Source organism: Photinus pyralis, unplaced genomic scaffold (assembly GCF_008802855.1).
Source record: "Photinus pyralis isolate 1611_PpyrPB1 unplaced genomic scaffold, Ppyr1.3 Ppyr1.4_LG1, whole genome shotgun sequence".
In the NCBI taxonomy this organism is placed as follows: domain Eukaryota; kingdom Metazoa; phylum Arthropoda; class Insecta; order Coleoptera; family Lampyridae; genus Photinus; species Photinus pyralis.
In genome coordinates, this window is record NW_022170249.1 from 47,259,836 (window position 1) to 47,273,599 (window position 13,764).

A 13,764-nucleotide genomic window follows, 5' to 3' on the forward strand; every position below is an offset into this window, starting at 1 on the left:
TCCAAACCTCGTGGGGTATTGCGCAATAACCGACGGTACCTTTTCCAGCCTAATTCGCTGCAACTAATTATACACTGAACCAACACGAAATCACAGCAGTTACACAGCCCTCATAATCAATTGTGGCGACCATGACAATATAGGTGGTTGTCTAGGTAAAAAAAAAAAAATAATTAATAATTGACATTCTGTTATCTTTCAAATCGCTAATAGTTCTTTTCCTGTATTTTGTAATAAAACGCTACAATTTGGTGACCCCCGACTTGAGACGTGAGTGATTACGTGCGGACACATCTGAAAAATGGAACAACAACTACAGGAACAACAAACGCTCATCGCGCGACTGCAGGAACAATTAGCGCAAAGTCGACAACAACCGGAACCTACAACAGATACGATAGAGGAGATTAGAAAGGTTAAATTACCAATTTTTTGGCAAAAGGATCCCGTCCTATGGTTTGCACAAGTAGATGCCCAATTTCATACGTATAAAATCAGGTCAGACATCACAAGATTTTTCACAGTGGTAGCTGCACTAGATTGTAATGTATTACAACAAGTCTCCGACGTCGTGGCTAATCCACCCTCGACAGACAAATACGAGACCATAAAGAAGAAACTCATTGCGGCGTATTCTGACTCGCAGGATCGTCAGTTGCGCAAGCTGCTTAATGAAATTGAATTAGGTGATCACAAACCTTCCCAATTACTGCGACAGATGAGAAGCTTAGCAGATAAACGCATTAACGAAGACGTACTGAAGACCCTGTGGGTGCAGCGCTTGCCTCAAAATGTCCAGCTCATTCTTTCTGCCAGCGAAGGTGTCACGTTGGATAAGATGGCCGACGTCGCAGACAAACTTGTGGAAATATACGCTTCTGGGTCGATTTCTGCAGTCAACCGTGCTGCGTCTCCCAGACGCACGGACATGTCAGAATCTGCATCTGCATTATTAGTAATGCAAAAACAAATTGAGATGCTCACTGACATGGTTAAAACCCTCACCACTGATAGAGGACGTTCACAACAGCGTTATGGTCGATCTAAATCTCGTTCACGCACACACTCCGGTAACTTTAGACATCGCCCAGCAGAGGAAGTTTGTTACTACCATGCCAGTTTCGGTGAAAAGGCAAGAAAATGCAAGCCTCCCTGTAATTTCAAGCCGAAGGAAAACTAAACAACCCACCGACACATGAGGCAGTGTTCGGGGGTAGCGAAAAACATCATCGCCTCTTCATAACAGATAAAAAGTCCGGAATTCGATATCTAGTCGACACGGGAGCAGATATATCGGTGCTTCCAAAGCAGTTCTTGGGTAAGTCAACTTGCATACCCACTAAAGTGTCGCTTTTCGCAGCCAATGCCTCACCAATATCAACTTATGGAGAAAAATTAATTTGCCTCGACTTGGGATTAAGGCGATCGTATAAATGGACTTTCGTTATAGCCAACGTCTCTCAACCCATCATAGGCGCAGATCTTTTGAGTTATTATAGTTTGCTAGTTGATTTAAGAAACAGAAAACTTATTGACTCGAGAACTCAACTCACCTCTGTCGCTAGCATTGAAGACTGCGATGCTCCAACAATTACAACTCTCGTAGTTTCTTCAAAATATCATGAGGTTTTGGCTCGATTTCCAGATATCACTCGCCCCGTACCGCCAGACACTAAAGTGAAGAGCTCCACGGTGCACCACATTATCACAACTGGACCGCCTGTATCGCAACCAGCTCGTCGACTTTCGCCCGAAAAATTAAGAATTGCCAAGGCGGAATTCCAGTTTATGATGGATCAAGGATGGTGCCGACCATCCAATAGCCCGTGGGCTAGCCCACTTCATCTGGTACCCAAGAAAACACCAGGAGACTGGAGACCTTGCGGTGATTACAGACGATTAAACAACATTACCACTCCAGATAAGTACCCAGTGCCAAACTTGCAAGACTTTTCTTATAAGCTTCACGGTAAAACAATTTTTTCGACAATAGATTTAGTGCGTGCTTATAATCAAATACCCGTGGCTGAGTGTGATATTCCAAAGACTGCAGTGATCACACCTTTTGGACTTTTCGAGTTTAATGTAATGACTTTCGGCTTAAGAAACGCAGCTCAAACTTTTCAAAGACATATTAATTTAGTGTTAGCAGATTTTGATTTTTGTTTTTGTTATATTGATGACATTTTAATTTGTTCCTCTTCTCCTGAAGAGCATTTATTTCACCTTGAAAAAGTGTTTCAGCGCCTTAAAGAATTCAAAATTATTGTTAATCCTGCAAAATGTGTTTTAGGCGCTGATCAGGTAGAATATTTAGGCCACCTGATATCAGCTGATGGTAGCTCGCCGCTCCCTGGCAAAGTATCTGCAATCCTCAAATTTCCGAAACCGACCATCGTCAAGGACCTACGTCGTTTCCTAGGCATGGTAAATTTCTATCGGAGATTTATGAAGAATGCTGCTGAAATCCAGGCTCCTTTGAACGATTACCTGAAGAACAGCTGTAAAAACGACAAAACGGCTATTATATGGTCATCCAAAGCTGAAATGTCTTCCGAACGATGCAAGAAAGATCTGGCGAACTGTGCTCTTCTAGCACATCCAATCGAAGGTACAACACTCGCGCTGACAACCGACGCTTCAGATACCTCCATCGGCGCAGTCCTGGAACAGTGCAATAATGATTCATGGACGCCGTTAGGTTTTTTCTCGAGGAAGTTGAGTCCAACACAGCAACGGTACAGTACATATGATCGCGAGCTTCTGGCCATTTACGAATCGATTAAATTTTTTCGTTTTATGGTGGAAGGGCGAGATTTTATAGTAAAGTGCGATCACAAACCTTTGATTTACGCTTTTAAACAAAAGTCAGATAAATCCTCTCCTCGCCAGCTTAGACAGCTTGACTTTATAAGCCAGTTTACAACCTCCATTATACATATTCCTGGAGAAAGTAATGTCGTTGCTGATGCTTTATCCAGAATCGAAGAAATAATCACGCCTACTGTAATCGACACTGAAACACTCGCCGCTGAACAAGAAATTGATGGAGAATTACAACGGCTGTTGAATGGAAGCGAAACATCGTTAGAAATGAAAAAGCTTTGTCCATTTGATAACAGTTCAACAACAATAGCCTGCGATGTTTCTACAGGCATAATCCGTCCTTATGTACCTAAAAGTCTACGACGAAAAGTTTTCCATATGTTTCATAATCTCTCACACCCTAGTGGACGAAACACCGGTCGAGCGATAAAGAAGAAATTCGTTTGGCCATTCATGAATCGAGACATCACGTCCTGGGCGCGATCATGCATACAATGTCAAAAATCGAAAGTATCACGACACACAGTGAGCCCTCTAACTTCTTTTACTGTTCCAGATAGTAGATTTTCACATGTCCATATTGACATCGTAGGACCACTCCTACCTTCCCAAGGGCACAGATATTGTCTCACAATGTCCGATCGTTTCACCAGGTGGCCGGAGGCTACTCCTATGGTGGACATCTCCGCCGAAACAGTAGCAAAAACATTTTATTCCACCTGGGTGTCTCGTTATGGATGTCCACAACGCATTACGACGGATCAAGGACGTCAATTTGGTAAGCGAATACCTGATTGTTTTTATTTGATTCTATTAAATCAGTCATAATGATTCTGAACGGAAGTGCTTTGTTGTGGATGGTGCCCACTATTCATTAGCAATCACAGAAGGACAAGCTCTTATCAGAGCTGCAATCAGAAATCGGAAAGACACACACGATTGTGACACAGGACAGCTAAGTCAGGTACGTATTTGTACAGACTTAAATTGTCAATCAACCACAGTAACTCCTTCGACATCAATCCGAGACCATGATGTCCCAAGAAGGAAGTCCAAGCGTACTCGGCGGAAGAAGCGGGATTACTCCTAAACCGCTAGACCATGCAGAGATGAAACTCGCCTTCGGTCGGCTTAATGCTTCACGAACACGCCAGACACTGACCATCAACCCAGGACTACTCCTTCGAGTAGCTGAAAGGACTTACTCCATAATGGAGAGTACACTCGGTGGCATTATCGCCGCTCCTCTGACTAGTGCAGCATTCGTTCGAATGATGCGAACATTGACCCTGAAACGACTTCAGGATATTAATGAAATTCAGACAAACGCTAGAACAGCGAATGCCTTGAATATTTCTAGGACGATCAAACTCCCACAACCTATTGGTGAGTTCCTTTATGCTCTGGGCCCGTACTTCTGCGAAGTAAATGGGAAGCAATATAATATTGCTGCCATTCCTCAACCTCAAGTTGACATTCCAGACTGGTACGTGGTAGATGCGAACACTCTTGCGAACTATAAACTGTTCACAGAGATGACCACGGAACGCTACAGCCAAGTAGAGTTCCCGAAATTAAGTGATGATGTAGGACAACCACCTATATTGTCATGGTCGCCACACAATCATGCAACAAAATTATTCAACAACCAGAATTAATATACCCAATTAATAAATATCAAAATTCCAGAATACTGGTAAATCTTCCCCACCCCAACAAGAAAAATATTTGACGTTAACTTAGCAAACACAAATGTATAGAACGTTACTTGATTTCTCGGTGACTCTTGGTCTTATTAACGGGCCAATTGATTTTACAAAAGCCAAAACACAATTACAATTTTATCAAATGACTCGACTCAATAAATACAAAGTTGATAAAAACTCACAAAAGCTCAATTCTAGGAGACGAAATGACTTCTACTAAATCGTTAAGCAATGGGGATCACAACCCCGATTCACAGAACCAAATGAGAATCCGCAGGATTCTTGCCAACGATTATTTCCTGTGAATGTCTAACGTCGCCATCCAAAAACAAAACAACCATACGACAGAAGTCACCGACAACGTTCCGACAAATACAATTATAAATAAACACTTAGCTCTAGCCGACTCCCTCCGACAACTTCCTCTGCGCTCCAGTAATGGTAGTTACAATGGGTCGAACCCTGTCTCGATGATGGTTACGATCTTAGACTGCGATTCGCTCGGACAGCTTCCTCCGATAATTCAAATCCTTCGCTACACTGGCTCCAGTTTAGAGACGGCTTCCCCCCTCGATTTAAACAGCTACACATACACCGATGGCCAAATCTACATGCGACCACGACGATAACGTAAAGACTACTCCCCAGGTCGGTACTGTCTAAAATATGATCACAAATAGAAAAATGACCAACACACCCAAAGGATCAGAAAGGCGCTTACCCTATCAAAGGACGGATTGACAAAATAACGGCGGATGGTCCCAACTTGTTGCTATAATCTCCGGTTCAATCACCGCGTGGTCTAACCCCACGTATATAAATGGAATAAGTTCGGCTCGAATCCCGCAAGCGGCTTAAGACGATCCTCCAACTCCATTTAACCAAAACCAATCGAACGTCTCAACAATTACCGAATTTCCATCAAGAGCAACTTTCCAAAACACACCAACTATTCAACCATCGCCATCTTAACGACCCTCTCTGTTCCAACACCGTGTAACGGTTTTAATTCTTCTCACCGTTCATTTTCTCTATGCTACGGATTCTTACAGGCCGATATTAGGTTACGCCACTGGCATATTGCAAATTGGGAATATTTTCTATGTTTTTGCGCATGTGCGTTACTCCACCGACACGTATTAAGCGGTGAATATTTCATTCATTGGTGCTTGCTTTAAAAACGAACAGGTGTGATGGCGTCTTGGAAAATTTTCATGGGCATAATATAGTTACATATCGCCGAATTGCGGATTTTCGAGTCCATGAATAATCGATGTTTTGGAGATTGGTTTGTTAGACCATTTTATCCATTTACCGTTACGGGATCTGAATACATTTGCTTGACGTAAGTAACATCTGCGTATCATTTCTATTGTCACAGCCACGCTGTTCTTTTAGATAACGCACCTGTTCTTCGCATCACCTAAGCCAGAGCTTTGATTGCCGATAACCTCGAGGCATCTCGTTAATTAACGAGTTTTAAAAAGCCCTCTTTTTAATTAAGAGGTATGCTTAAATCTTGGCCAAAAACCAGTATTAATTCCGACATTGTTTTAGGGTTTTACTTTTCCTGTTTTTTTTGTATCGCACGTAATTATCTCATGTCAAACTTGTGGTCACGCATGGTTGGTTTCCCACTGCTGGACCTTATTGTCATCCGATTGTCCACCTAGAGGCCGATTGTAGCGGTTATTACCCGAGCTGAGGGCTCCCGGATATCCTGAGATTTGTAACCACGGGGGTGGACAACCGACACGAAGAATCTTAAGGGGAGCAGGAACACCACGTAGCCGCCACGTTTCCGGAGAACGGTGAAATAAACTTTGCCTTTCGATATTAGTACTATTTGCCATTGCATAGGCACTCCTAATGTTAATCTTAAGCGAAGGGTTACGCTCGCATCTGGGGCACTTTACCGATCGGAGGTACAAAGTAAGGGGATAGGAATAATTGGTACATTTACGGGTCATACTGCTGTGGATCCCGTTGAATTTGTAAGCGCATGAGTACTCATACCGCCTTGTTAACTAAGCAACCCCGTACCACGTCATTAAAGTGTTTAGCTTATAATTAATGCCTAGAACTATCAATTTATGCAACACCGTTTAATCCAGGCTGCTTGGCCACTGCCGACCTAACTATAAAAAGGGAAAAGCAAGGGTGGGAAGACCATTTTGTTTGCGGATAGACTACTATTTGGGAAGCGTGGGTTAATTTAACCCACGGGCTTCGCATCGGTTGCCGCTCACTAATTTTTGCATGTGATATTACCTGTGGGTTAGTCATTAGTTGTTATATATATATCTACTTTAGTAGTCGATTTTATACATATTTATTGTTACTTGTTATACTGTGTGTTTTGGGGTACCTTAAATTGATTCTGTGATTATTTGCATGTGTAATTGCTATACTGTTGGTTACAAATTATACTATCACCGTTGAAGTTACCTCCAGTGTTTTGGATTATTGCTCGTTCCTACAGGGTATTTATTGCCCTGCAGTGGTATCAACCTTCCTTGTTCAGGTTGAACCGAAGACCTTCTCTAGTAGTGAACAAGGTGGCGCCCATTTATTGTTTGAGGTGGTAAGTCAAATCGTTAGTCCCACGCCCTACCCTGAGTATTATAGTTTCGTGTGGTTTAATTTAATTGAGCCGCTAGCTGAGGCATCCCCTTTATTTAACGTGGGGTTTGTAAATCAGCGCCACTCAAACTTAGCGTTACAACCGTGCGCTTGACTAACCCAAAAAGGACTGCGCCGACTCCCGAATCGCATACATTCCCCGAAACCTTACATATACAGCGTAAGTCAAAATGTGACCGTCACATTGTGTAGGTACATTTAGTTTATAAAATTATTTCATTGTATTGGGAAACGTTAAAGATTGTCCGGACTTGGACGTTGAAGGTTGCGGATCGTCACACTTACGATTCCGCGTGTGCAGAAGTGTGTGGTTCTTTTCAACTCAGAATTTCCGCGATTTGATCTCCCACAAACTGTGGCTGTAGGGCCTTCACTTATTGCATTGGAAGCTGGAGAACTTCTACAATTTGAACTTGATGCCGTTGACCTTAAAGGCTCTACAATCTACAATCACAGCAGAACTTCCTGATCGACCAACGATCAAACAGGAAAATGTTTATTGGCAGAGTAGATGCGGTTACTACAAGAAAACTAACTAAGACTTTGAAAAGGAAATTAGCTCAGCCAAAGTTAACATTTCCGTCTCAAACACAAATCAAAAATAAACCAAATGTTTCCTTATTATCGGATTCTTCTGAATGTACTACCTCGGATCAAGATGATGAATTCGAACCACCGCAACATTTGAAACAAGTCGAAACAACGGTACCGTCTACCAGAAGCTCATCTCTGAAAAAATAGACTACGATTTGCTTTCAAAGACTTGTGACAGATTTGGTGTCTCGGATAGGGCTGCGGCAGCCATTACCTCAGCAGTACTACATTCATCTAAGCACTTTGACTATCAGTTATTTGACCGCGACTTAAGAGCTGTCAATTGGAACACAATTTACAATCTTCCTAGCATAGATGATAAAGTGGAATTCCTTACTGTAAATATTATACATTTACTAGATGTTCGTGCTCCAGTGAAAACATCAAAATTTACAAAACCATTCGCTCCTTGGTTGACGGATACCTTGAGGATTATGATGTCATTAAGAAATAAAGCACTTCAACGCTTTAAACGCAGTGGATGTCCTAGTCATTGGGATTATTATAAAACCCTGCGTAACCTAACAAACACTGCAGTTAAAGCTGAGAAGAAGGCGTATTTGGAATTTACGTTTAAGACCAAATCCCCAAAGACTGTATGGCAGTCGTTGAGGAAAATGAATATTTGCGGTTCTTCTAGTAATATATCAATTCCACCTAATTTGAACGACGTTAATAAGATTAATGAATACTTCGTAGAATCGGTGAGGAGCGCATATGATAATATTGATATCATAAACAAATATGCCAATAACTGCTACCACAAGGACTCTACAAGGTTTTCCTTTACTTTAGTTGATAAGGTGATAATTGCTAAGATCTTAAGTAAAATGTCCAAATCAAGTGGCTGTGATGGTATAAATGTTGATGTTTTAAAAATGTGTTGTCCATTTTTGTTACCTCATATAACTCACATAATTAATTATTGTATGGAAAATTCGGTATATCCAACAGCTTGGAAAGAGGGCAGAGTCATACCTGTTCCAAAAACTGCTCATGTTAACAGTTTTAAAGATTTACGACCAATTACAATATTGCCTGCATTGTCAAAAGTCTTAGAGAATACCACTTACGGCAGTTTTTAAGTAAACATAGCATATTGCCATTGACTCAGGCAGGTTTTCGAGCGGGATATAGTTGTGCAACCGCACTATGTAGTATAGTTGATATCATTACCGAAACTGATTGTGGAAAAATCACTAATCTGGTTCTACTTGATTATTCTAAGGCATTTGACATGTTAAGCCATCAAGTGCTCAATGCAATATTGAAATTCATCGGACTGGATTATAATGCTTTAAAGCTTATACGTAATTACCTGAGTGATAGATGCCAAAGAGTAACTCTAAATGGAGTGGACTCTGAGCTTACGACTGTCTAGAGGTGTTCCGCAAGGTTCCATATTAGGACCCTTGTTATACACAGTTTATACATTTAATTTGTTGACAGGACTAAATCACTGTAAATACCATCTCTATGCGGACGATACCCAGTTGTATTACTCTTTTACAAGAACTGAACTTGAATCCTCTGGCATGTATCAATGAAGATCTAGAAAATGTACACAAGGCATCGGAAAATCATTCGTTAATAATTAACCCTGCAAAATCGTGTTTTATAGTGTTCGGTGATGACAACATTAGCATACACAGTAAGATTGCATTAAAAATTGGCAATGACTCAATTCCATCGGAGAAGTGTGTAAAAAATCTTGGTGTGCTTATTGATTGTAAATTGAGACTTACCCAACACATCGACAACCTTATTGCTTCGGCTTACGGTCAATTGAGAAGTCTTTACTCAAGTCGTCATATTCTTGGTACCAAACACATGGCTGTTCTCTGTGACTCGTTGGTTCTGTCGCGATTTAACTATTGCGATGTTTTGTATGGTCCATGTTTGTTGCTAAAGACCGTGACAGAATTCAGCGAGTACAGAACTCGTGCTTACGTTTCGTGTTTGGTATCAGGAAATATGACAGAATTTCGCACACCTTACCTCGACTTGGTTGGTTGAATATGTTGGAAAGAAGGCGACTGCATGCTTCGTCACTTTTTAGAAGTTTTAACTTATAAGATACCACCGTACCTGTACGATAAAATCACCTTCCGAACAGATGTGCATCATTTAAATCTGAGGCACAGGGGTTTAGCTTCCATCCCTATACACAATTTAGCAATGTTTCAACGCTCTTTTTCATTTAACATCTGCAAATTCTGTAATAATTCGGTGTACAGACAGTTATTGCCCCTGTCCGAAGATGCCGTTAAACGGAAAATTAAAAAATTATTAATCAGAGAGCGAAATTTAACATAATTTTATTATTGTTTTGTTTTTGTTTTTCTTTCCTTTGTTAGTAGGTAGTTACTTAGTAGATTTGTGCTTGTTTTCAATCAAAATTGAACTGCTAATTGTTTTATTTCGTAGAATGTATGTGTATAAATATATTCTTTATGTGTCTAGGGGTACAGGGGGAAGAACAGGTAACCTACTGGTTTATCTGACCCTGAACCTATTGGTTATGGTGTAGGAACCATTTTTTTCCTAATTTATTGATCCTTATTGATTGGCAGTCCGAAATCACGGAACCACCCATTTTAAAACATCCCCGATGAAGACCTCCGAATGTTTGTCGCACAAAAGGGTGAAGGAGACTTGCCCCTACTACGTCTCCCATGTCACTCTCAAGTAGTTGAAAGAGCAGTGAAAACTGTTACTGAAGCTTCAGCAAAACTGGTACAAAAAAATAATAGAGAAGGCTTCATACATGCTCAAATTGAGTCTCGTAAAGCTATGTCAAAATTTGATAGTAAGCAAGACTTTCGCGCTAATTAAACATGTTTTGTAACTTGCTGATAATGCTTTTCTTGTTTCTTTGAATATTCTAATACATACATATAACTTACAACATGTGTTTTGTTTCATAAATGATTTATAAAATTCTATCCGGAGGCAGAAGATGAAATCCGATCTCCACCTTAATTGATATGCGATCTAAGGACTTCATTAGACACACTTTTCTCGATGAGCCCAAAAGAAAACAAAAAATTTTTTTCCCCTTATGTAAATCGGCCCACCCTAGTACTCACTCACTCATATAGTAGGGTAGTTTGGACGTTATTGCGCCAAGATGAGCGGATCGGAGGGATACGCGTTTGGGGAGGGCCGCTCGAAGGTTTTACGGACGCCACCACCGGGACAATATGCTATCGGCGGAGACAAAAGAGGACGAGTACAGGAGCGACGCCTAATCATAGGGCCATGATTGAGCGTAGGTGGAGCGCTTACGTGAGGGCCTTGAAGGTGGCGGCAGTTAAAGGTCAAACGGCGGTAGTCAGGGTGCCCCAGGTTAGACCAGCTGTGGTAGCGCCGGGAGCTACAAGGGCGACGAAGGAGAGCCAGGTCCAGACGGTGAGTGGGATTGGGAAAGCTGAGGTGACAACCCAGACGAGTCCCCAGAAAACGTATGCGGAAGCGACAGGAGTTGGTCGCCAGGAAGAACCGAAGGCCGGGCCGAGTGGAGAAGCCGGCCAAAGGATCGCGGAGATCAACAGGCCGAGGGCGAAGAATGTCAAATTCGTGGACCGCGAGACGACAGAGGCCGAAACTGGGAAAGAGGACTGAAAGAAGGTCGAACGCATGAAGAGGCAACCAAGAAATCCGGACACGGATAAGAGCGGAACAGGGACCGGTACCGAAAGCGAATCTGGCAAGAGGCCTACCCGACAGAGGTGTCATCCGGAGGCTGTTCTCGCGAGACTCAAAAATGAGAACCATCTGGAAGAGATACTCCGGAAGATTAGAATGGCGGATATGAGCGGTGTTAAGACCAGGATCGAGGCGATCACGAGGACCGCGGCCGGGGACCTTTTACTCCGAGTGGAAAAGGGAGTCGGCGCCGATCCTCGGTAAAATCAGAACGGCCATCTCGGAAAGGGAGGTTACTATTCTCGAAGATAATGCGACGATTGAAGTGCGCGACCTGGACGCGGTAACGACGCCCGACGAAGTGCTTACCGCTGTAAGGGAGGTGGTTCCCGAGGCCGGCTCAAGGCACTAATAAAGGTTGAGAGGGGACAACAAATCGCCTATGTGATTTTGGACAGGGGCTCGGCGGCGAACCAGCTGGTCGAGAACGCGTACCTCCGGGTGGGGCTGACCTTCTGTAGGACGAGACTGAGACAGGAACAGAAAAGGTGTAGTAGGTGCTGGGAAGTGGGGCATCTTGCCGTGGCGTGCAAAGGCGAGGACAGGAGCAGTTGGTGCTTTAAGTGCGGTGAAGTGGGGCACCAAGTGAGGAACTGCGTCAAGGGTGACAAGTGCTTCGTATGTGAGCAGATGAAACCGAGGCCGGACACAGGGCTTTCACCATGGCGTGCAGACGCGATGCCCGAGGTGGAAGGGAACCGCCAGCAGTCACCCAACCGACGAGAGAGAAGGACCAGGAACTGCGATCGCAAGTGGACGGGGCGAGCATTAGCCAGGGAGCCGGCGGCGAAGGTCAGGGCAGCGATCAGGAGCGGAACGCGGGATGGTTCTCGGAGGGTTCTCAACGCCATGATGCTTAGGGTACTACAGGTCAACCTCAACAACAGTCGGGGCGCCGACCAAGAAAGGCAGATCTGGAGGACCGAGAGGAGCCGGCTTAGAAAACTTATTAAGGACAGGAAGCGTGCTTGTTGGAAGCAGTTATGCGAGCAGCTAGACAAGGATATATGGGGAAAGGGGTATAAGATTGTAACGGGCAAGATAAGAAGGAAGATCAGGCAGGTCGGATGGGCAGACGAGGCTTTTATCAACCCGGTCAACGGATTGTTTCCGGCCCATCCGGAAATTGACCCGACCGAGGAGGGCGACCCGGGAGACGACGTTCGAGCTGTGGTGGAAGCTGAAGTGGTGAGGCAGCCAGAACACTCCCGAGCGAGAAAGCGCCAGGCCCAGACGGGGTTCAGGGAGGCGGCTTCTATCTTGCCAGAGGTCTGGGTATCCGTTCTAAACGACGCGATAGAGACCGGGAGTTACCCTACTAGGTGGAAGAAAAGCAGGTTGGTTTTGATACCCAAAAGTGGGACAGGGCAAAGACCCATCTGCCTCACTGACTTTGCCGGGAAGGTGGCGGAGAAGGTCCTGAAGAGCAGGCTGGATGAATACGTGGAGCCGAAACTGCAGCAAGAGCAGCACGGGTTCCGAAGGGGCACTGAAGGAGATCGTGAGCCAGGTCGAAAGCGCGAACCGAGGAAGTTGGAGGGTAAGGGAGGTGTGTCTTGTGGCATCTCTCGATGTCAAGAATGCCTTCAACTCGGCGTCGCGACAGGCCATAGTGGACGGTCTGAGCGAGATGGGAGTGCCGTGGAAGTTGGTGAGGCTCGTCAGGGACTATTTGGTCGACAGGGGGGTAACAGCTAGGAAGCCATCGGGAGCGTACCATAAGTTTATTAACAGTGCGGGAGTGCCTCAGGGGTCTGTGCTGGGACCCCTGCTATGGAATGTAATGTATGATGGGGTATTGAGATTAGTGAGGGAGAACGGCGTGGAGATAGTGGCATTCGCGGATGACATTACCCTGATCGTGCGGGACAGGGAACTCGAGAGGGTGAAGGGGAAGATGGCGCGGACGATAGAGTCGATTGGCAGGTGGATGGTCAGGGGAGGGCTGGAGTTGGTCCCCGAGAAAACTAAACTGGCACTCATGACCGGGAAGCGTAGGATTGCCACTGTAAACCTGGATGCTTTGGGGCAGACGATACGCTCGGAAGGCAGGATTAAGGTGCTGGGGGTATGGATAGACAAGAACCTGTCTTTCATCCCCCACGCACAGGAGACGAGTGCGAAGGTCATGAACACATTGTAGGGTTCTAAATTTTCAGAAATTGTAGATTTATGTTTATGAACAATTCTTTTTTAAATGAGGCGGGAACGGTTAAATAGTGTAACCGATAGAGGACACTAATGTCGGATGTAAGAGCGCATGCATGCATAATATGCAGCTTATGGT

At 44.0% G+C, this 13,764-nt stretch overlaps 1 protein-coding gene and 1 long non-coding RNA gene across 2 annotated transcripts; both read left to right on the plus strand.

The window, feature by feature from the left end:
- Positions 1–263: 263 nt before the first annotated feature.
- LOC116178239 lies at positions 264–1,216 on the plus strand. The gene has a single exon (XM_031497717.1). It carries the CDS (start codon positions 302–304, stop codon positions 1,178–1,180), a length of 879 nt encoding a protein of 292 aa, XP_031353577.1. The 5' UTR covers positions 264–301; the 3' UTR covers positions 1,181–1,216.
- A 4,347-nt stretch (positions 1,217–5,563) lies between these two features.
- On the plus strand, positions 5,564–7,144 carry LOC116158688. The gene is made up of 3 exons (XR_004142797.1): positions 5,564–5,877; positions 5,931–6,038; positions 6,090–7,144. It is a non-coding gene; the product is annotated as an uncharacterized LOC116158688 (long non-coding RNA).
- Positions 7,145–13,764: the final 6,620 nt, after the last annotated feature.